Raw genomic sequence first — 24,712 nt, 5'->3', positions numbered from 1 at the left:
AGAAGAAAGAAAAAAAAAATACAAGGGGGCTGGTGTAGGAATGCAACTTTCTGTGCAAGGAGACTGAAAACAGGGAGATGGGACGTACAGAAGCAAAGGAGGAGGAGAAAAGGAAGGCAGATACAAGGAGACAGCGTGAGAACGAGTCAAAGGACTGAGACAAGCAATGGCACATGAGGGGCGCAGACAGAGCAGGAAAATGCGAGATCCCAACGGCACGCTCTCCTCTGGAGTCTGGGACACAGCCCAGGATTTCTGAGCCTGGCCATTCGCTCCCTGCCTGCAGACAGCTGCGAAAGAAACTGGCAGAGCATGACAGATCCTCTCCTGCTGGCCGACACGCAGCCAGGACCGACCACTGTGGGTCCTGCTCGATGGAGAGCTCGGACGAGTCTCGTGTGTTACAGCAGTAACCCAGCTGAGGGAGGACACGAACACACATGCACTGCCCCAGGCTGCCTAGCTGCTTATCTTATCTTTTCCTAAGGGGAAGAAAACCTAGGAAATGACACAGTAAAAGCAGTTTTTTTAAAAAAAAAAAACACGTGATTAGCACTGTAGAATTGAGGCCTTATTAGAACTGAGCAATGGTAATTAAAACTGTCTCCTAGTGCTCGTATGCATGGAGGTCAGCCTGTAATTGTGACTGACCTGGTCACATTTTCTTCCTGACAGAAGCTTTGTTATAATTAACATGCAAATTCTCTTTTTGCCCTTGTCCTTCAGAGCATATCCGCACCATCAGACCAGAGGACGGATGAATTCTTTTCTCCCAGGTTCTTCAATGACTCTTATCACTGCAGTAATCCATAAAGGACACTGATCCACAATTTTCTGAAGACAGGAAACTCAGATATGAAAAAAAAAAAAAAAAATCAAGTAAAAAGCTGCAGACACTGAGAGAGCAATTCTGATGATGTAGACTTGCATTTCCACCATGCTTAGTCCTGCTAAACATTTTCTGCATGCTGAGAACAAACAGTCATTGACTTTTGTTCCAGATCGGTGAGTTCAGCATGACTGCAGATCAGACTCAAGACTCAGCTCAGGCATCCAGAAAAACAAATGGCCCGCGTCAGAAAATGGAAAGTTCAGGTGGAAATCCTACGGGAACAGCAGGGGCCACAGAATCCCGTTCTCCAGTTATCTTAGGCAGGATGATGCTTCTACCTCTTTATGTCATCACCTGCCTCATCCACCCATCGTATCTGCTGACTTCTGCCCAGCTGAGGGGTCAGCGTGCTGCTGCCACCAGCCGATACCCCCTGGCTCAGCCCCAGAGCTGGAAAAGCAGCGGCGGGTCACCTCACCTCAAATGGCATCCTGGAGCACAGGGCCCATGCAGCATGGCACCCGACAGCTCCTGAGCACATCACTTTGCAAACTTGCAGAGGAGAGGGAGTAAATGTATAGAATATAGTGTACACAGATCAGCTGCATCCACTGGGTGGCAGGCACGTTTCACAGCATCAGGATGCATACGTACAGAGGTATACAAACGAAGCCTCTTAAACACCGCGCTCCTTCCCCGTTTCAGACACGGCAACTGAACAGACAGAGTAAAAATTTAAAAATATTAAAAAAATCCCACAGAGCTTCGGTAGCAAAGTTACCGTATTCTGCTTTTAGTTTAACACTGGTGTCTTGTCCACAGCTTTGGGGCTTTCAAAGCGCTGCTACAACTCATCAGGCTGCCTGAGCTCTGTGGATGCCCCGTGACACCTCTGAAGGTGGGCACCTCACGATGCCCCCATGGCCTCCGTTAAGAGGTTTCATCAAGCCTCCATTGAGCTAATTGAGGCCCTAACAGCGACCCCAAAGCCTGCAGAGGCCGAGCCTTTAAACCCTTCCCTCACTCAGCATACTTGGCATGGAAAAAAAATAAAAAATAAAACACAAACCGAGTTCGGGCTAACAGCTGTAAATGCATTTACGTGCGTGAGCAGCGAAGTTTTAGAGTTCAGCGAAACACAAAATCCCGTATTTTCCACAGATTTCCACTTCACATCTAAGCAGGACTGTCCCAAAGTTTGCCTCAAAGACGTTTCTGGAGAAGAGGCCGTTGACCAAGTTTCAACCCAGCGCATATTTTTATAACCAAGTTGTAAACTACATAAAAAGTACACTTCTAATGGAAATGCTGACAAACGCATAACTCCTGCAGTCAGCTATGACAGCCTGACCGCAAGCCCTCCCCTTCAGGGAAAAAAAAAAAAGCAAAATTACTTCCCCCCTCCTCTTACGGCAGCAAGCTGGGGGCAGGGAGGAATGCGCTGCTACCCCCCGTTTAATCATTTTTATTAGGAATTTAGTCACTTTTTTTTAATTTCCCCGTTTATTACCCACATGTTGAATTCGCCACCCGCCTGTTTTATTTTTTTTTTTTTTTGCAATAAACAAGCAGAGGGCCTTTTAAATTCATGACTCACTGCCCAGGCTTCCCCTCCGCCCTCAGCAGCATACATCGCCAGCTGCAGCCGATGCATTATTATTTTTTATTTATTTTGTTGGTCTCGCAGCGGCGTTGGGCAACACTTCGCAGAGTATCGAGAGGGCAGGAGGCAGAAGTGGGACGACTTTTAGCGGAGGGAAGGAAAGCAGCGGCCGAGGGGGGCACCCAACAGGCGAGCCCCAGGGCGGCGGGGCGAGGCTGCCAGCAGGGCGGCGGCGGGGCGAGCAGGACGACGAAGAGGAGGAGGAGGAAGAAGAAGGAGGAGAAGCCAGCACCCACCCTCTTCTGCACCCCAAACTCCACCAAAAGTTGCCAGGGGGTCGCGGGGAAGGGGCCGGCGACCCCCTCCCAAAACAGCGGCGGCGGGGCTCGAACCCGCGGCCCCGGGTGCCGACCCCCGTCCGCGCCCCCCCCACTCACCGGCGGCGGCGGCTCCCTGGGCGTGCGGCTCCCCGCGGGGCGCTGCCTTCGGCCGGGGGGCGAGGAGGAGGAGGAGCGGGGAAGAAGAGGAGGAGGAGGAGGAGGAGGAGGTGGTGATGATGAAGGGCGGGTGGAGCAGAGCTGGGCTTGAGCCCTCCCGGCTCCCATCGCCGCGCTCCGCCCCGCTCCGCCCCAGCGGCACCGGCGGAGGGCAGCGGCGGAGGAGGCGGCGGCGGCTATGTGAGTGCTGGCGGCCGGGACCCCGGGCACGGGGATGGGGACGAGGATGGGGCGGGTGGGCAGGGCTGGAGGCGACCCTCAGGGGCTTGGGGAGCCCAAACAGCCCGGGGAGAGCTCAGGCTGCAGCTTTACTGTCTCCTTATTGCTCCCCGGCCCCCCGGCTGTTTGTTTGTGCTGCCTTTTGCCCCTATCTCCGCCCTTATCTCGGCCGGGCAGCGCCGCGGGGAGCTCTCCCCCCGCCGGGACTCCTGGCTACCTCCAGCTCCGGCTGCAGTTTGTGGAAGAAACCCCCCTTTTCTTCATTTTTGCTGCCTCTTTTAGCCACTTAAAATATTTAGGAAACACCTACTGATGCTTGGGCGCGTCTGGGAGGGGGTGCAAAACGCAGGGGTTGCTCTGTGTGACCTGAGAAAGTCAGACGACGTCTGCTCGCTTCTCCTACTTGTCAAAATATCCTTTTTTCCCCATAAAATCATACGAAATGGATCCAAAATTTGAGATCTGGTGGGGAAGTATTTGGTGGTTCAGCTGTTGGAGCCTGCCTTGCAGACTCACAGTACGTGCAGCAGCATTCGTCATTTTAGTTCCTGCTAAATTTATACCCAAACAGCTTCTTGACCCAATTTGTCACTTTTTTTTTTCTTTTTCCCTTCTCTCTCTCTTCTAATTCTTATCATACTCTCCCTGACGTGGCCCAGATCCTTCTCCATCTGCAGCAGCAGACCTCTGCTCTCGGTAGATATTCCTGATCTCGGATGTTTAACGCCGAAGGCTGGCTCGGGCTCTCAGCTTTAGGCTCCCCCCGTAAGGCCTCGATCCCTAATGATTTTAGTTTCTCGTTCTGAGAGCTCACCAATACAGAAAGACTGAAAGATATTTTCACTAAATTCTCAAACGGTTTCCCCTGCAGAAGCTCTGCTGTGAGATGTGTGGATTTTTTTTCATTTTTTTTTCCTACTTCATTGCATTACAGAAGTATTATTTTGCCTTAGAAGTGCACAGTGTTCCTCAAGAGAATTTATTCATATTTCTGAAAACTGTGCCCTGTTGAGTGGCTGTTACAGACCATCGGTGGTAGCTAGTCTGAATTCTCATATCTTTATGTAGCCAGGAGCTAGGATTTGGGGATTTCTCACTTCACACACGAAGATCTGTGTTCAAGAAGATGATGCATGCCTAGACTGTTCAGTGCTCAAACCTGTAGAAAGCTGGAAGATATTAACTGTGTGCGAAATCTTCAGAGTTTCCAGATATTAAGACCAAAGAAGACCCTGAGCATGCGTATGAAGTCGTTCCCCCTAAAGGCCAATAATTTGGACAGATATATCCCTGATACACGTCCCTCTGCATCCCTAACAGATTTCAAGTCTGGTGTTTCAGAACAAAGCTATTCAAAGCAAATACTTCCAGATTTTGTTTGCATGGCCAAATTATGTTTTTTTTTTTTTTTCTTGTTTTCAGATACTTTTTTTTTTTCCTTGTGTTCAGAGCCACCTGACACATTTAGTTCTTATTCCCTGTTCTCCCTTTTCTTTTTTATTTTTCTTCTTCCAGCCAGCATGTGGTAGGAACCAAAACCTCAATCCCAGTCTCACAATAAAGTTTGTCAAAACTTTTCTTCGCTGAAGACAGTGTCTTTATTAGGGTTTCTTAATGCTTGCACTGTCTGCTAAAGCATTCTTAATTTGCCTAAGCTGCTAGGAGGAGATGCTCACGTATTGACAGGGGGCTCTGACTTGAGAGCTCGGGGCCTTGGACTCTGGCACTGCTGGAGTCGCTCCTCAGGTTGCTTTCTGCATGTTGTCGGCAGAACCTGGTCCTTTTTTGGTCTCCCAAACATGCAGTTCACGGGCAGGAGGAGTGCACAGCCCAAATATTTTAACACAGGCTGTGTGATTCTAATGTCTCAAAATTAATTGTGCCGAGGAAAAATACCTGCAAGGACTTTCTAAAATAAAATGATCCCCTTGATTTTTGCACAATTATTCAAGTATAAGAGACCTTTGTATTTTAACTGCATCTACTCTCAAGGCTGTATTTGGTAGATTACTGGAAAAAAAATCCCATATTTGACCAGTCATCGAGCAGGATTAGCTTTCAGGCTGGTGAGCGGAGCCTGTGAAGCATCCTGGCAGAATCCTGCTGAAGAGGGATCTTCCTGCAGCCCTGCTGGTATGTCACAGGCTCCGGCCCTATTACAGTGGCAGATGGGATTCGGGGGATAGTTCAGATGAGCTTGCTCTTTTTTTTTGAGTGGTATGAGCTCAAGTGGAAAATCTTAGCATATAATACTCAGGAGACTCCTAAGTTGCAGATCTGGGACTGTAATTTACACAATTAACTCTGTTAAGCATAAAATAGTAGGATTTAAGGTTCCTGTGATATCAGGTCTACTGCACAGCATTGTGTTTACCATCACAGAGCCAGCTCCGATCTTCAGCAACACCAACAGGAGGTGAAGACAAAAGTTTTCCTTGTCAAGGCCTCAAGTTTTGTGTTTAGGTCCCAGCTGTGCCTCGGGTTCCTCAGTGATCACTCTGTGTAGCTACAGGGGCTTGTGACAGATGTGATGATGACCTTTGCCTTAGGAAAGTTAACGCAGCTTTTAGCTGGAAATTCACCTTGGGTGATGTCAAAGGGCTTAGGGACAGTTCAGGAGCCATAGCCCAAAGAGGAAAAAGGCCCTAGAGGTATTTCTGAGCTCTGAACCTCTCCCTCCCACTCAGCTGCTTTTCAAGCCACTTTCAGATTTCCCAGGCTTTGGCCCCAGTGCGTTTTGGAGTACGGATCTCGAAAGCCTTTTAATTAAATGTGTGACAAAGTAATCACCCAGGTTTAAAGTCCACTGTGTAGAGATGAGAGGATTTCTGTGTAAGTCGGGGGAAGCCCAACTGCTTTCTGGCTTCCCAGCAAATTGCTCGGAAAGCTGCGTGCTGCTAACACGCTTGCTTACAGGTTGAAATGTTTTTGCAGAGTGGATTCATCATACTTACAACTTTAAATAGCCACAGCCTCTTGGAAATCGTGTTTTTACACTAAGCACTGGTGGGGAGGCATATTTTGATCTCTCTGCTTCAATTTTAAGAGTGAAGTCAGGTCTATTTGTGTTACGAAAGATGTGCTTGCACATAAAAGGTTTGGGGTGGTATTTTTACGTGTGGAAGAAGTTTTGTTTTCATTGAATTAAAAAGTCAGGAAGTATTTTCTTTAAATTGTGTACATTGATCTTGAGGTGGAAGGCAGAGATCCATTTTTTTGGACTAATCTTGAATATCCTCAGTGTCATCTTGATTTTTTTTTAATTATTTTTTTCCCCTCATTCCTTTTATTTTAATTGAAAAAAATAAAATCTGTTGCTGAAATGTTTTCTGCTGAACCAAGGCATTGCGTCTGTCCCTACAAGCCAACAAGACATGGAATTATTTCTACAAAACCCTCGTCTGCCATTAGAAAGAGGTTGTTGATGACGAATCACCCTTTATCTAATCGTAGGAGGGCTTGTTTGTTTTACTGGTAAATACTTTTATGTACCAACTTTTGAGCTCTGAGGAGTTTTCCCCGTGTTTTCTCACACACAGACAACTTCTTATCTAAATGGGCTGGTTCAGAAATGCTCACGTTGTCGCACGGGAACACCCAAAGCACTTGCTGTTGTGTCTGGGACCCCACAGGTCCCAGTCTGCCCCAGGACTCCTCGCCTTAACTCGCCTCGTCCAGCACCACACCTCCGTGTTGCCTGGCTCACTGAGGACAGTATCCAAAATGGGCTTTGACGTTAAATCAAAATTTTACCCCTAAAAGCATTTTTGTATGCATTTTTTAATGAAAAACAGTACGAGTTGCACATTTCTGACAGGTCTGTGATGAATAAAGGTATCTGCTGCTGCTTGTTTAGCTTTGGCTTGTGTTGTCTTATATTTCTGGTCCTCACAGCATTATCTTTGTTGGAAAAAAAAATAAAATATTGCAGTCTTCAAGGATCAGTTGGGTAAATCTTGCTACTGAGCTGTGCTTTATGAACCACTGTAGTCAATACAACTATTCTTGCTTACTTGCCATAGCTTTAAAAAAAAGCCCCAAAACAAAAACACCAAAAAATATCCTCGTAGCACTCAATCACCCAAAGACAGCGACTCGGTTTGGTCTCTGAGGCTATGTATTTTACAACCTGTGGCTTTGATTATTGTTTCAGATTGCACATCTTCTCTTTTTCCTTCTCCCCAGGGCCGATTACTGGAAATCTCAGCCCAAAAAGTTCTGCGATTACTGCAAGTGCTGGATAGCAGACAACAGACCTGTACGATCATCTTCTCTGCTAAGTCCATGATTCTGAAATACTAAGAATTTGAATTATGGCCTATAAAATCACTTGTTAATTTATTAATGCATGAACTGTGCTGTTTAAAAATGCTTTTGTAGTACTTGTGATATTTAAGATGTGTTCCGTGAGAGCCACGTACCTGCATACAAGATGGTGCATGCTGTTTGTACTTGGCAGTGCAAGAGAAGAAGTGAAATATTTGATCCTGCTTTTTCTTCACGACCTGTAACTGAACATTTGATCTGTCCTGAAACGCCTGTTCCTAGCCTTAGTATGCAAATGGAAAGCAAAACCTGGTCTACATGCTGTTTGTATACAGCAGGCCTGGTACAGCCAGTGCTGTAAGCACTTAAAGTAAATTTCTTTCATTTCACACAGCCCACAGAAATGTTGCTGGGTCAAAGAAAGGTGTTTCTGACTTGCAGACACCTTTTGCAAGACACCTTTTTTAGACCCATTGGTTTCTCACTTTAAAAATAAGTTCTGCCCTCCTGACTCGATGCCAAAGGTACTCCTGGAGCTGAGCTTCATCTGGTTTACAATTAGATACCTGTAACTCAGAAGCACAGATGTGAGCTGATTGGTTTAGGTTTCTTTTATATAGTCAGCAAAGAGATATATACATTAAGGAGGGTATTTAGGTAACCCATAAGCCTGCCTTCAGAAGAGGTCAATCATCATCTGGATGTGCATCCCCTGCACATCTCTTTGTGCAAAGAAATTTGGGGTTACTAGGTCAGCTTCAGGCACCTAATTTTTGAACACCTAATTGAGATCAGATGTGTCTTCTGTGAACCACATGAGGGTTTCAGCTGTCACACCTGTACAGCTTCTGAACTCCTTCCAGTTTCTACTGGCTTTGTGTTTTTTTTTTTTTTTTTTTTTTTTTTCTGGCAGCTTTTTGGCTTGCAGACTGTTACGTTGCCCTCATTTACCCAACTTGAGCCTTTTCTCCCTCTCAGATTTGTGGGCCTGGAGACTGGTTACGTTCATAGGATCTTTCTACAGTTGGGAATTATCTAATTAAGGACAGTAGCTAATGTTTGCAATGCTAAATAGACCACAATGTTTTTAAAGGTTTGCAGGAAAACCAAAAAAATGGGTAAAAAAAAAAAGTATGCTACTTAGGATAGCATAGAGAGGGAACCCAAATTCTGTGTTACTCATCTCTAATATACATGCTGAGTATTATTACTTCTGAAGTTTTAAATCTCTTAAATACAGAATATGAACGTTTATACTAAAACTTTTGAGCGTTACTGTTTTTTCATAAGTTTTGTGTTGTGTTTTGCAGTGTTCCTGAATTTATTACGAGGAAATATTTTCAAAGCAGGTTACATTTAGGCTTGTTGAACTAAGTTTAGTCTAATTAAATTTTAACTAGCTGCAACAAATTACAATTGGATGTATTATTTTTCTTGTTTTTTCTTATTTTTTTAGAGCATAGAGTTTCATGAAAGAGGAAAGAATCATAAAGAAAATGTGGCAAAAAGAATTAGTGAGGTAACTCAATTATCTTACTTTCACAAATACATATATTTAATCATTTTTATTATCAGACTTGCTTAATTTATTCTCTTGGGCTTTTGTTTTCTTTTAGATTAAAAAGAAAAGCTTGGAAAAAGCAAAAGAAGAAGAAAACATGTCAAAAGAATTTGCAGCAATGGAGGAGGCTGCAATGAAAGCATATCAAGAGGATTTGAAAAGGCTTGGAATCAAGCCAGGTAGTTCATATAGTTGCCAAAGGATTAAAGACAAAATTGAAAGAATATTGAATAGGAATGGTTTTTTTTCTTAAATTAGGTTTTAGAAATATGAGACTAGGCCTCCAGGACTGTGTTTGCTTGTTTATTTATTTATTTATTAAAAAAAATAATAATAAAGGAAAGAAATGTGAGCCTGCAAATTGCCGGTAGTAGAAGTTGCAGTACAGATTGTTTTTAGCTGTGGTGTCCTCAGGTGCATGGAACAATCTGGTTTGGAATGGAACATTTAAACAATGTGAAAGCACACACACACATACACACACAAAACAAATAAACTAAAAAAAACAGTAGTTAGTACTTTGAATCAGCAGCGTAGCTTCCTTTAATTTTATTTTTCACTTTTACCACTTGGAGACAAAAGTTCCTATCAAATAGGAGCACTTGGACTTGCACTGGTATCAAGTAGTAGAGATTAAAATCTGCTACTCAGCTTGCAGTTCAGCAAGTACCTTTGTTCAGTCAATGCAAAGACGTATTGTCCTTTTTAAAAAGTTGTAGTTTAAAGCTCCTGCAGTAGTTCTTCCTCAAGACTCTTTTAGTTTCTTTGGGTTTAGTCAGAGCTTATGGGTTCTTACAGTTTTTGTGTTATTATTCATCTTTTGATACTTGGATATCAAATATCAAAAGTTATTATAAGGAAGATACTATCTTGTAACACTATTGTATTGCTAAAATGAAAGGTTCTTTGAATGTAATCTTTTCAGTTTGGCTACTACGAGTGTAATACTAATGACTAAAAATACTCCTAAGAACAAAATTTCCTATTTGCTGTTACATAAGTGACTAATATTTAAACTCAGATTAATGCTCTTGTTTTTTAACTGAGTGTTATTTCTCTTTAAGATGAGGTAGGTCCCAGTTCAGTGCTGAGTAAAACACTGAGTAGCACAACAGAAGATAAAGGAAAGAAGGAAAAGAAGGAAAAGAAAGAAAAGAAAGAGAAGAAGGAAAAGAAAAAAAAGACATCTCCGGGCGCCTCAGAGTCACCGAAAGTTGAAACGAAGGAGTGGGTACAAGGACTTTCTCCTGAAGGCTACACTTATTACTACAATACAAAAACAGGAGGTAAAAATTAGTGAGGAGCAAATGCAGATAGACGTATAGCATACTAACGACTAAAGACAACCTGCATTTCTTTACGCTTCCGCTATCTCAGTAGGAAGCTGATTATTAAAATCTGAACAATTAGATGGAGTTTTTGATACTTAATAATCAAGACTCAGGCATCCGGAACTTGAGTCTGTATTTGCTTTTTCTTAATAATAATGGGATAACACAGTAATTCTACTGTTTCTGGAAAATGTTAGCCTCTCAGAGGTTAAATATACAAAAGATAGCTGTGCTTTTTCTAAAAATGCTTTATCAGGAATGAGAAGTGAACTGGATGATTATTTGGGCATCGATCATGCTCAAGTAAATGAGGGCAGTTATGAATTGTTCTCTGATTGTTTCTTTCCACATTTACAGGATTTATCTAACTGACTGACTTCTGTTGAGGAGCAACGTGTTATGTGCTTATACTTTATACTCTAAAGTTATACTTCAGAGCATAAAAGCAACGCTCTTTTATGATTAATGAGAACATAACAAACTGTTTCTTATAAATTTAGAGATGACTTTAATATTTAGTTTAGTCTTTTCTTCTACAGGGTAACTTCCAAAAGGTAAAAATCTTGGGTGTTCAGTTTCTTCTGACCTATGCTACCATTAAAAAAATGCCCTTTTTGTACCAAACTTCCAGTATCTGTATATCAGCCAGAATTTAATTGTCTGGCAGATTAGTCCAGATAAAGCCAGCTGTAATTATGACACTTTGGCTTATTGTTATTCTATAGCTAGATACATCCCATCAGAACATATATTATCCTTGATCAATGTTACACTTTGGATGGGTGCACATATCAGTATCTTAACGGTTAGATCTTTGTTTTTTTATATTGTTAAACATGATCAGGACTGAGTGATGGGTGAAATTTGCTTTTTTTTTGTTTTTGTTTTTTTTTTTAAGAATCACAGTGGGAAAAACCTAAAGGATTCCAAGGCAACTCTAAAAATTCGCAAACGGTAATCAAACACTGTTATTTGTACTTTTCTTTGCCCTTGTAAACACTTACCAGAAATGAGCAGAGCAATTTGCAAGTCTCTTCTGATTGCAGACGATAAATTGTTTGCCCTTAGTAAACATAGGAAACATAACATAATGTAAGTATATAGGATCATTTATGACATGATGAAAGTTGAAATTCTACTGTACATGTTTTTTTTGCATTAATAATTATCAAGAGAAGAGATAATGATGGTTATGTTTTTACAGAATGTTTTTTTAACACATTAGCCCATCGAATTGAAAGCTTATGGAAAACTCTGATTAAATTCTGTTCAGCTTTTTGTAGCTCACCTCTCCTTTTACAGTAAGATGGAACATGAGCATTGAAGAGACATCAGATCTGAATTATAGCTCATGAGTTTCTTCTACCACAGTGATGTAGAAATCTTTAACACTTAAAAGAAAAAGGAATTCTTCCTTTTTCACAACTGCTCAGTGAGAAATAGTTGTTTGTTATGTGTGTGAAGAAATGGGTGTGTGTTTGTGTGTTGTGTTTTACAATGGCCACCAAGCACTGTGTGGAAAACACAGAGGCTACATTGTCCAGTAGTAAAGAAAAAATATCTTTTTGTGTATGCTTTAGGGTACATTTATATGATAATTTGTCCTTTTTGTAGGTTTCTTAGTGGCACGGTTGCCATCTGCAAGCAACCTTTTAGCGTTTTACTGTATTTTCCTGATTTAAGGGACAGGCAAACCTTCTGAATAGTCCAAAGACTATTTATTATATTTATTTATTTATTATTATAATACATTTATTATCATCATCAGTGGACTTTCCCCTGATATTTTTCACTCCAGGAATTTAGTGCTTCACAACATTAAAAGCGCTATTTGTACAACATTCCCATGAAGTGATGTTAAGTTTTTCCCATTTTCAAGATAAGTGTAATAGCACAGTATGATTTCAAGTCACTGTTGTCTGCTAATACTGGATTTTCTGTTGGAGAGCAAAAAATCCTGTTTTTTTCAGAATGCTCGACATGCTGTCCCCCTATATTGTTGTGTCTTAGAAGGTAGCCTTTGTTTGGTACTGGGTACTTACAAACTGAGGAAAAACTGGTTATAATAGTGTATATTTTTAGGCAACTGAATCAATTTACAAAATGTCACATTCGTTGTCTTTATTCTCTCTCTCTGTTAAGACAGGGTTTTATTTCAGAAACAGATTTTTTTTTTATCCAGTGTTTATTCATGTCAGAGCTGCCCAACACATGCTACTCCAGCTTTCTGTTTTCTTTCCCCTGCAGTTTTGCCTTACTTGTTAACCAGGTCTTCAACTTTATCTTTTCTGTCAAGGCGTAGCTTTGCAGTATTTTTAAGCCAGCCTTCCCCTGAAAGAGGCGGTCTGGTGACTGATCGTGTATGGTCCTTGGTGTGTGTTTGTCCTGACAATGAACTCATCCAGGGAGTGGAAACCTCAGAGTTTAGGTTACTGCTTGTTTCCTTGAATCAGCCTTCTGGGCAGTCAGAATTGCCTGTTCAGGAAGACCAGATGGAAGAGGGAAGGAGCTGCCTTCTTGGCAGCAGTCTGACGTTAGCTCGTCTCAGCTGTATCATAAATACGCACCTTCGGCCTCAGCTATCTCTGTCGTGCCACATGGCTGTATTTTGCCATTCCTCCCTCGCCCTGATCTGTGACTTTGTGGTGTCTCTAATTACTTCAGCTCCTGCTGAAAACGAGCGTTTAATTGCTCCCTTATTTCTTCTGAGCTAAAGATACTGGGAATGTTCCAGATCTCCAGCAAGAACTCACGTTTCCCACAAATTAAAGGGCATGTTTGCAATTTGTCGTGCAAGTGAGATTCACGGTCCCTCCTTGCCTTATAGCAGGTTGGCTTGCTGCTCAGGCTTTGCAAGAGGTGCAGAGAACAGAGCAATGAAAGGCGTGGTGAAGGCTACCTACAGCTTCGCTTAGATTGATGTCGTGCTTGTTAGCATTTGTGTAGTAGGATGCTCGGAGTGCCAAATGTCAAATACCTGCTGAAAACCTAAACCTTCTCAGGATCTAACTGTAACAAAAAGGATAGCTTGCACATAAGTACAGTCTTTTGTCCTCTTTCGACTTACATAAGATAAATTTTCCTTTTTTTTCCTCATGTTTAAACTATCACATTGAAACTTTTGAGAGCAAAAACTTGAGGAAACTTCATCACTGAAGGTTTTCTTGCTTTTGCCTCCTCTGAACAAACCAGCATAATTTTTTGTTCCTTAAGTAGCTTTCTACAGAGCGGATGTGAGCTTCTGATTTTGTTGTTTTAAAAAGAAAAACGAGGTTTTAACAGAGTATTAAGCAAATGGATAGGAATGTGCGTGGAAAAATCCGCGTATCACTGTGTGTATCTATACACAGAAACTTTTATTAATGCAAAAATGATGTATGATGAAGCTACACAGAAGTCCTGCCCAGTACAGGGGAGTGAGTAATATTAGTACTTAAGGAGCAGTGAAAAAGTTTTATGTGTAAGTGTTGCTGAAATCTTAACAAAGATCTTAACTCATGTAATGCATGATTATTTATTCTGCAAGTAATTTTTATTTTAATTACGCATCCACAAAGACATACAAGCAGCAAATTCAGCCACGTTTCTCCTGTGTTGATTAATCAGTATGAAAAATCAATGTTTTGTTGAAATTGGTGCTTTTCCAAATCAAGTAAATTCATTGGCGTGCATTCCTGCAAAGGTTAATTCTTCAATTATTTCTGGTGAATGTGTACTTTGGAATAAATTTTAGAAGGCTATTTTGTTTGCTTTTGTTTATTCAGTGATAGTATTTCTTGATACCAGTTTTCTATAGCCCTGACAAAACTTGCAAGACTTCCAGAGAGATTTTTCAGTCTCTACTTAAGACAATGAATGAAACAGGAAATGACAAGTTAAGATGTGAAGGCTTTGGAAAATCAAAAATGTGTAAAATAATGGGCTATATCATAATTCGAACTGTATGGCATGCTAATTATCCACTATTTGAAAAAAAACGTATATATGGATTTGTGGTTCTTTAAAGATAAGCAATTCAATCTCATTTGAGTCAAAGGGAATAATTTGAAAGAGTTTAAGGAGTTCAAGCTTCAGACAGGTTTTGAAACAGTAAAATTATCATGAGCAAAAGTATTCAAGGGATGAAGTCTTATGTTTTGTAAGTGATTCTTTCGCTGATCCTTAAAAGTCGTTGTTTTTAATTAGCTTCTGTATCTTCTTCTCAGGGAGCAGTGTGGGTAGAAGGTGTCTCTGAAGATGGTCATACCTATTACTATAACACACAAACAGGAGGTAAGGAGTTGAGCTCTGTTTCAGAACAGAGGCTTTTCAGAGCAGCATTTTATTTTGCAAATAGCTGTGTTTTAAGGCCGCTGTTAAGTTCTGTATCTTTTAAGCACTTGCCTTAGTTGAAATAGATTTGTTGTTTAGCTCAGTGCTGACTTTATAAATGTACTATGAGACTGTATATGTTTGTGCTTTGTAGGTTTGTTTTTTTTAAACCATTAACTTACAACTTTTAGATATGGGTTCTTCGTTTCTACATATGTATTGAAGTTTTAGTTTGGAAACCCAAAAGGATAGGATTTTGTTTTACCAGGTGTATGGAGCTGAAGTTTAGGATCTCCTAAACTTTTCCTCTTGTTGACATAGGACTGACACGAGAATCCAGAATCAGAGTCCCTACTTCTTTTCCCCATATTTTTATTTTTTTTTTCCCTGCATGGGGAACTTTGTGGTAACTCCCCCAGAACAGGCATTTGTTTTCTAAATCTGTTCAAATCAGGTATGGTCAACAGTGCCTCTCTGGAGAGCAAGTGATTTTATGCCAGCTATGAGTTTTCCTTCTGCTGTTGGGTATGAAGTGGAATTCCTAATGATGCCAAGAATAGGCAAGAAAAAACAAAACCCTTTCAGTTTTTCAGCATGCCACCTCCCTTCTCCAGTGATTTCTGGTTACTCTTCTGAGAGGGAAGTGAGTTGCTGGTTATTTTTAAACATTGCCTTCGAAGTTCAGACATATTTTATGCTTTTGGTTGTAACATTTTTTAAGTTCTTCACGGACACGTTGCACTTAAGAGGAATGTCTTTATGATCATTATATTCGGTAAAACTTGAGATTGTGAGACTTCACAGTGATCCCCTTATTTTTATCTAGTTGCAGGTATCTTGCAAATGCTTGAAATACTTGTCAGCTCTGCTAACGCTAATCCTATTTTCTGAAGAAAAGACAAATTGTTAGCCAAGGGGAATGTTCGTAGCGTCTCATCTCAGGCATGTAATTTAGGAGGCCAGTATCTCTTGGCTTAGCTCCTGCTATGAATCATGCTTCAGAAGGCTGCACCTTAATCCACTAACTATAGGTGATACCTAAAAAAGTGATATTTTATTTTTCTTAGTTACTGGTCTAAAGCTAGATGACAGCAATACCCTTAAGAGACTGCTTTGTTAGTTGTAAGCCACCCATTTTCAGTTTTTTACACCTTTACTTCCTCAAGATACATTTAGAAGCATACTTCTTAAGTGCTGTTTTCTGCTAGGGGTTACTTTGGAAATAAAGTAATTGGGAAAATAGTAGTTCTGTTACATTTGAAAGCTTATATAACATTGTATGTTAAAAGTTGGTATACGTTTACCTTATTGCTACTAAAACTGGCTTCAAGACCACTGATTCACTTTTATTTAAATACCTTCTCTCAATATATTTGCTGGAATACTATCTTCTAATTGAAAATGTGGTCATATCCTACAGATATTTTTGCCTTTTCAAATTAATGTTTGTATTCCCTTGTTTGCTTGATAGCTGTTTAATTAGAGACCTGACCTTACTGAGATGAGTAGCAGGGGGGAAGGTTTTATCTGCCCTGAAAGCTAAGAAGCTCACAGTTAGCATTCCTTAACTCATCCTTTCTTTGGCATCAGTGGATAACACAAATCAAATGGGTACCTCCAAAGGTGGCCTGCCCTGTTGTAGGGTGAGAGGGACCAGAGTTGTTTGGACCACGGTTTGCTATGCACGATGTTTTTCTTAAGCACTAATTAAAACAAGCTTTATCAACAGTGAACTCGGTTGTCATGATGGTATCTTTGCTGAGAAAAATGTACTGAGCAAAGGCAGAGGCCTTGTGCTAAATTATTCGCTGTATATCTGCATAAGGCAGTACTCCTTCTGAAAGGTGATGCTGTCAAAGCAATAATAGATTAGAGTTAGATACGTAAATAATGCGATTATTCAAATATCTTGGACAGTATCCACGTGGGAGAAACCTGATGGTTTTGTTTCATCTTCAAATGAGAACAGCAAGCGCGGCAAGCGTTCTGAAGAGGGTGCAGAAACAGGTTCCAAAGCATCTGAATCGGACTCCAGTCAGGAAGACAGTGAAAGTGAAGCACAAAGTCCAGGAAAAAATTCCAAGGTAAAGTCTCTCTTTAGATTTATTTTACATATAGTGTTCACTTTCTAGTATTAAATGACTTATCTTTCATCTCTTGTGATAGGCTGTACTGATTGTGGTGAGGTTAAACCTTATGACTGAAAGTAGGAGCTTGCACTTCTTTGAATAGTGAAATTAATCCTTATTTGAAGTGATTTGGCACATTAGTGGCACTGTTCCAGAATACAGAGCACGAACTTCAGCCAACCTGAAGAAGAATTCTGCAGCAAGTGTGATGTACTCTGAGAGAGCAGACTGTCTTATCCCTGAAATAATCCAAAAAGTTAATTGGCATCGGCAGCCCACGCAACAAAATCAATTGTGTGTATTTGTCTTCAGTTTTGAAACTTCACATAAAGGGTGTGATTATGGCTCTGGTTGGGACAGGTGGATTTCTGGAACTGGTAGTTCAGAACCAACAGAGATGGCTTAAATATAATTTGTATTAATTAAACAGGTGTGAATTCTAAAATACATATTTTTGTATCGCTGTGCATCGTTATAAACCACCACGTGTTAGGTACAAATTGTGTATGTGCATGCACTGAAAATTGTGTGTGATTTTTTTTGGCCTCTTGTTTTTAAGTAAGCTATAATTGTCTACTCCTTGTTAACTTCAGCCATGACAGGTTTTTTTTCAACTGTGTATGAGATGAAAGCTCAAGGAAAAAAGTGTAAAGATTTTTATTACAATATGATTTTATTGTTTCAAATCACTCTTGGTTGAAAATTATGAATAGTAGATGATAAATAAAAGATGTAAAATAAAGCTACGTTATGTTTTTATTTAGGCATTTTTGCTTAAGGTGGGTTTTTTCCTCTTTAGAGGAAAGGAGATGATGAATCAGAGGAAGAGAAATCTCCCAAGGCTAAAAAGCTAAGCCCTTATGGGACATGGCGAGAAGTTAATCTGGAAGAAGAGCGTGCATCAGCTTCCAAAGATTATTCCAGTGACACATCTAAGACCAACCCTTATGGAAAATGGCAATCAATTAAAAACGAAGAAGAAGAAGAAGAAGAATCAGGGTGAGTATCTTTTGACCACAGCAATTTGCATAATTTTCAAGAGCTGAATCTTTTTTCTTCTTGACTTCTGGCAGTTAGCACAGCTTTTCTTGGGAATGTAGCCTGAAGTACAACCCTTTTCTTGGAGATTATTTAAAGTAATAGCTCTCCATGGAGGATAGCAGTGGCATTTTGTTTCAGTGCAGAATTTCACCCTAAGTACAAAGTCAACTGAAGGGATTTTAAGGATAGTTGTCATCCATCATTTTCCTCAGAGGCTGAGTATCAATTGTTTAAATGTAGTTACTCTAAGCTTATGTTCCTTATATATTGTCTCCTTCAACAATCCGGTTCAGCTGACTCCAGCTCTTGGAACTGCTTTTTCAACTGCTTCCAGCCTCGGAGCAGCACAGGCAGCTTGCTCAATGTCTCCAACTTCCAGGCTAAATTCTCTTTCTTTCTGATGAATGATTAGTTTGGGCTACCTCTGCCTGGAGTTCAGGTTGCTGAGGGCCCTAGAAGATCTTGATCTTGATCATAGGGCTTTGAATCTCTTCCCTGTCAGATCAGTAGTTGCTGATATGAGTGTGCTTTTTGAAGACCCCAAGTGAATTTACCTAATGTGGGCTGAGCTGTTTCCACAAGCAGTGAATTATTTTTGAATTCATGATGCTGCACTGATTCTGGCTGCTCACTTGAAGGACACAGCCCTTTGTAACAGATTTGTTTTGTCTTTAACCCAGCGTTGTAGTAACAGAGTTCTGTTTGAGCACTTGTTTTTCTTGCTCCCTAACTTCAAAATAAAGTAAAGCCAAAACAAAACAAAATGCACTAAAACTTCTTCTGCTGTCACTGCGGATAAGTACTGGATGCTGTCATAATGTGTTGGTAGACACTTTCTGTAATGCTTTAAGTAAGGAGTTGAAAGACAAAACGTGTAATCTGGTTATGCCAATATTAAATTGGAAGCTGTCTCTCTCTCACATGTCCAGCTGATGCACTGCAGATGTTTTCATTACTTGCATCTGATCAGGATGTGTGTGTGTGTGATTTTTTTTTCGGTTGGCTGGTTTGGTTTGTTTTACTGCACGATGCCTGAGGTTGCTCATTTTCTTCTGAAGCATACTGTCTTTTGTGGTGAGTTTCCTGTTACAGTGCCCTCTAGGAGCCTGGAAAAACAGTTTGGGGAGAAGGAAATGAATCTTTCCTTTCATTCTTACCCCATTACACAGCATTTTAGTTTTAAATTATTCAGCAGGTACAGTTCTGTCACTGTTTGATTAAATTAAGCACAGATACACTTCCTTGGAGATAATAATGTTGCTTGGTAAGTTCCCATAACACCTCCTGTGTTGGGGCAGCTAACCACTTCTTGACTCCAGAGCTGGTAAGTTCTTTCAGTGTTTTTGGAAAGCACTGCCCGATAAAAAGTGCTTTCAGCTACTGAACCTTATATATATCAGTCTGCATTTTAACACACGTGTAAGGAAGACATGTGGTTGTTCATTAGCAGTGCTGAAAGATGTCTGTGTTCCTGGCCGGTCCATACAAATGTACTCCCTAAGGGTGTCTCTTCACAGTAGTGTTATGCTGCTGCTGTGATTCCGATTGTCTGGTGATCTGGATCATTTCTGCCAACTGTTCAGCTGCTCTCCATTTTATGTTCATGCCTCTGGTTATCCTTCTAGAACACAGTGTTTGCCACCAACCCCCTAAAACTGGTAACTTCTGGACAATGTCCTTGATTATTAGCTGTGATCCTGTGCTATGAAGCTGCTTCTCCCAGCTTTGGGTTGTTTCTTCATTTGGTAGGCCTCTTCTCTGCTCTGTCACACACAGCCTTGGGGATGGACACCTGAGGGAAACTACTCAGTAGCAAACCATTGCTAATTACTCACTGGCCACCGTCTTTCAACATCTTTATTTTTATTTTTTTTTTCTATTTTTATTTTATTTTTTTAATGCCACTTCACTCAGAAGAAACAAAGAATGTTTTTCTTGATCCCTGTCATGCTGATGATCTTGGCTAGAAGGCTTTGCATCTAGCTCAAAGCTGCTTTGATTAAATATGGATATCACTGTCTGTAGTACCCAGTATTCTTTTCTCCATGCAGATTAACTCTCTTTTATGTTTCCTTCTCTTCCCTCCAGTGAAAAAGTGGACCTGGAGCTTCCTAGTACAGAGAGTGACAACGTGCCAGCTCCAGTGCTAGAGGTTCCCGAAGATGCCCAGGTGATATTTACAGAGAAGACAGTTACCTCCCTTGGAGACCTGGCAGAAGGGGTGCCGACGTTTAAAAAGAGGAAATTTGAAAATGGGAAATCCAGAAACTTAAGGCAAAGACTAAGCGATCAGTAGCAAATCATTTTAGATTCCATTTAGGCTGGAGGGAATCAAAAGTTTAATATTTTAAACAGGCTTTTATAAAGAAAATGTTGGATAGAAAATAAGGATTTATAGGTATTAAAACGTATGTGAGTTGTACTATTTTTTTATTTTATTTTGACGTGAGTGCATTTGGAATGGAAGTTTGTGCTATATTACTTATGCAATACTGTAAATAGTTTTATGTTTTGTTTTAACCATGCCATCTAAGCTCAATTAGCTCAGTGTATGCTGTCATTTGGTCAGGTTTTTTACCCCTTTTCTAAGTATGGGACAAAATGCTAATGCTTAATCTGCAAAAAATGATACAGACCTTTTATTTTTACACCAGAACTGGATCAGTGGCATGTACTAGAGAGTAAAATCACCCCCCAAGATAATCTATGTGGAGTAGTTTCCTAACTAATGGGTAAAAGTACTGTGCTTACTAACCTCTAATTAATTGCTTGCAAACTAGTAGGCGCTGAGAGTTCCAACATTTCAAGTAGATAAACTGAAAGCTGTTTTTAGGGGAGTTAGTCACACCGGTGCTGCTCATTTCTAATGGTATTCTAAAATAAATTAATTGTGTACATGCACGATCAGTTTGTTAGAGCTCTGCTGAAGGTTTAAACCTGATGAATCTGATTTATAATAACAGCTCTGGAGCCACCTCTGTCAAAGTAGATTTTTCTGTGCTTTCTTCCTGATGCATTTTGCTTTATTGTTGTTTCTTCTAGGATTTTTCTTTCCTTTTACACATCACGTTTTCTATTTTTTTGGTCTTGTTTCCTTTTTGTCTCTTTCCTCGTAAAAAGCAATGACATGGTATTGTCATGAAAAAATATTCCAAAGATCTTGCCCTGCTACAGCGTACAGCATCCTTTTTGAGGCTGGTGGTTTTCCTCTGCTGGTAAGAGGAACGCATTGAGTAGTGTTACCTAGGCTGGGAGGGGCTGAGCATATCGAAGCTTCATCATTCCCAGTGCTACAGGAGAGGAAAATAAAAGATGAGTGAGTGGAGCTGGTGGCTGAACTGTCCAAGTTGGCTGCTCGGGTTGTTAGAAGTTGGCAGTGTAAATGCTTAGGTGTTTTTTTAAAGGATTTTAAGTTTGACTTCTTAATCTGATGGGTTTTGTCTCCATTTAGCATCGTCGAGATTCAGTGGCTGCATTAGAAGGCAGCTCTGCTTTCCTGCTTCTCTAGGTATCAAACAGGGAGCCAAAAAGGCTGAAATCATGAAACCATTGAGAAACACACTTCCATTTCTAAAGCCCACAGCGTTTTGCTCAGGAGAGTCTCGGTCAGAAACAGAGAGCAGAGTTAAGGCAGCTCTCTGAGTCCAGCTACAGCAAAATACAGCTGGTAGCTGCTGAGCTTGAACTTCTTGGGGAAAAGACCTAATCTGTCAGACCAGCTGGCAGAGGAGTGGGAATCTGGTCTATCATACATTACAAGGGAAGCTGAGGTCCTTTTTTTTTTCTCTCTTTATGGTGTGACATTTTTTTGTGTGTAGAAGTGTTTTAGAGTGTAGGTTTTAATCATACATGCTTGTTTGTCAGGGTTGTGTTTCTTCTGGTGTTTGTTTTGAAAAGTTTGAACATTTTCTGTCATATCTAGCTCTGCATGCTCATTGAAAGCTACAGGTGACCACTGGATGCTCTCAGAGTCCAGGAGATGCAGGAATACACACGTTTGTTCCACGTGAAAGACCTCATATGCAAGGCTAGAACAGAAGTTCCCCTTCTACCATGGAGAGGTTGACAGGTTTCTTTTTCATAAACACTTTAAGCACCTTCTTAAAAACCATGTTCTACCAGCAGTTCTCTTCCTCCATTCCACTCTGAGGTTGCCTAAACTATATGTTAGGGCAGATTGAGACCATCTGTGATGCCACTAACACTTCCTTAGCATATTGTAAATAATTCTTGATACATCCCTAAGCCACATTTGCCTTTTTTTACACGCTGTCTGCTGCAGGTGCCCTGTGCTTTGCCAGTTCAGCCAGCTCTTTCTGCTCCTTGGCCATTGCTGACTGCTGAGTTAGCAGCTGATTGTTCTTTCCTTTCAAGAAACTGTTTTTTAATGATTTTGTTTTGCCCTGCTGTACTCATCCGCCTTCTGTTACTCCTGAAGTATATTTATTTCTTTCTGATGTGTCTGCAAAATGATGTTATTACTTACTAGGGCTCTTTTTCTTTTTTCTTTTTTCACTTTTAATATCCTCTGAAGAGGACGTCTTCCCCTGCTTAGTGAAGTTCCCAAAATATTGTCATTTTCTCTTTAAAACATTTTGTCATATCAAAATCCCTATAGGCAGTAATTCCAGATACCTGTAACTAAATTGCTAAAGCAGATGTTTAAAAACATCTGAAAACAGAAGTGTTCCAGGCTCGTTTCCTCGAGGAGCTGCTGCTAGTAGTAATGTGAACCAAAGGTCTTTGCCAAGTGCTGAGCTTCACAGACAAACCAAAGCTAGTGTTTACCTTAGGGGAAAGAATTAAATGTTTTCTTTGTTCGCCACGAGTTGCGTTGGGTTAACTAATGCTGATGTGACTTCTCAAGCCAGGATTTCACCAGAAGTGCAGCTCCTCTCTCCCCACTGCCTCTGCGGATCAGTTTGGAGAGAGCAGTTTGTTGCTGGCCCTCGAGTGTAATAAGAGCCAGTTGAAACAAATGTGATACTTAGAAAGTCGCTGTTTAATTTTGCACCGTGCTGTCATTTGATATCCTTGGTGTGTGTCTAAACCAAATGTTTTCTCTTGTGTACAAAAATGCAGCCTTGTATGAGAATTAGGGCAGACCCCGGTGTTCCAGGGCATCTGTTCTGCAGAGATAGCTCTCCCTTCTGCCCTATCTCCCTGCAAAATCTTCTGCCTTTGGAATTTGCCGTAGGAATCCTCCAGGTATTAGCACAGTTCTGCTCCTCATCTGCTAATCCTTCCTTGGGCTGCACTGACTTTCTGCAAAGGAACGTTCCTGTTTCAGAGGAGCAGCGTTTTGTTTTCTCGCTAATCCATTTTCTATCACACAGCCTGTTTTTATCCACTCACATGTTGTTGGTTTTTTGCAAGCACCTTGAGTTAGGGCCACATCCTTGGCTTTATTTTAAGTCGCTTCACTGCACTGTCTTTGTTTCCTTGCATCACCTTTCACCAGTCTTGTCTTTTGGAAGGAGAGCTTCGCAGCCTGTCTCCGCTGTGTGCATTTTGACAGGAGGCCCGCCTGAAGTTGACGATGCTTTTAGAAGCACCTACATTGCATAGGCTAAAAGGGAAGCTGATTTTTTCCTTGGCGTGTAATTCAGCGTGACAGGAGCTTTTCAGGGAGCACCTGCTCAGTTCAACCCAGGTTACAGAGTAATCTTTGTTCCGATTTGGGCCAAGCCAAATTTTAACCCTGCACCTGGGAATTTGTAGAATGAAATGCAGACCTTCCCAATGGAGCAAATGCTTGTTGTAGTTTGACCCTCATAGACTCATTTGGTGCTGCTGCACCATTCAAACCAAATACTCGGACTGAGAGGATGGGAGGACAAGTCCTGGCAGGGCTCTGAGTTAAATTTACTACCTGGGCATCTATAAAAGCATTTCTCCTTCCCCTCCCTGAAAATAATGTAATTCCAGTGCACATTTTGGCACCTCAGAAGGGGAGTAAAAACCCATTTAATGCTGCCTGGCCTCCTTGGTTTGCTTTTTTGAGTCGTGCCTCCCCCTCCTCGTACTTTTTCATTATTACTGGGGTCTTCCTCAAGCCGTCTCCCTCCAGTAGTCCTAGCTATGCACATCTCCATCTCACCACTGTGCATATACCTTCCCCTCGTCCTCGCTGAGCTCTCCAGAAGGTTTGGTCTCCTGCGCAGGCCACCATGTCTCCACCTCCCAGCCTCAGCAGGATGCTCACCTCATGCCCTGGAGAAGCACAACCCCAGCTATTTTGGCTGGTTGTGCTCTTCTGGTTTTCTGGTTTATTTTCCTGAAAGAGATTTCATTGCATTCCTCACGGAGGGCTCGCGGCCCTTAACTCCTTGCACTTGCTGCTTCAAAAGCTGTCCGTGTCCCTTCGGCTGGCCGCTGCTGCAGCCCTTTGGTTGTGTCAGCCCCATCTTTTTGGCCTCTTGTGTCCACCTCTCGGGTCCTCTTACCTACTGCCTGCTCCTTAACGTGGGGATTGTGTTAGCCGTTTGCGTGAGGAATGAGCTTTGTGAAATGTTTCGGGATAGAGCTCCAATAAAAGTTTCTGTACAAAAAAATAAATAAATAAAAATGCTGCAAATAACCTGAAAGAGGCTAAATTTGCTCAAGAGGATTCCTGGAGAACGTCAACAAGCACAGGTTTGGTTTTAGCTGTGCACATAGAAGCAGACTGTGTTACAAACCAGCAGGCAGCGTCACGCAGCCCCCGTGCTAGAGACTGGGTTTGGATCCCTTGCTTGACCGAGGGTGCAGCGAGGAAGGAACCGTGGAGCTGTTGGCAAGCATTTGTTTTACTCTGAGTGTTGTCTGCAAAACCAAACAGCTGCTTTCCCAAACAACTTCTCAGTCGCAAGGGCAGAGTACAGCAAGCTCTTGAAGTGGAGTTCATGTGAAAATACCAAATAAAGCTCTCATTTGAACCGTC

At 41.3% G+C, this 24,712-nt stretch overlaps 2 protein-coding genes across 2 annotated transcripts in view; one reads left to right on the top strand and one right to left on the bottom strand.

Annotated features, from left to right (window-relative positions):
• ELF1 (E74 like ETS transcription factor 1) overlaps positions 1-3,023 on the bottom strand; it is a 74,276-nt gene extending 71,253 nt beyond the window's left edge. Inside the window, exon 1 of the mRNA XM_084510087.1 lies at positions 2,873-3,023. The gene's annotated coding sequence lies outside the window, so the exon portion shown is untranslated. The remainder of the gene's footprint in view (positions 1-2,872) is intronic.
• WBP4 (WW domain binding protein 4) lies at positions 2,985-24,712 on the top strand. The gene is made up of 10 exons (XM_084510141.1): positions 2,985-3,112; positions 7,337-7,409; positions 8,874-8,936; positions 9,034-9,157; positions 10,043-10,264; positions 11,208-11,263; positions 14,515-14,581; positions 16,538-16,704; positions 17,549-17,748; positions 19,879-24,712. Coding segments are annotated over exons 1-10 (1,182 nt in total). The 5' UTR covers positions 2,985-3,110; the 3' UTR covers positions 20,087-24,712.

Source organism: Aythya ferina (assembly GCF_964211825.1).
Source record: "Aythya ferina genome assembly, chromosome: 1".
Lineage (NCBI taxonomy): Eukaryota > Metazoa > Chordata > Aves > Anseriformes > Anatidae > Aythya > Aythya ferina.
The sequence above is the reverse complement of the archived record's forward strand: the minus strand, read 5'-3'. Positions and strand labels throughout refer to the sequence as shown.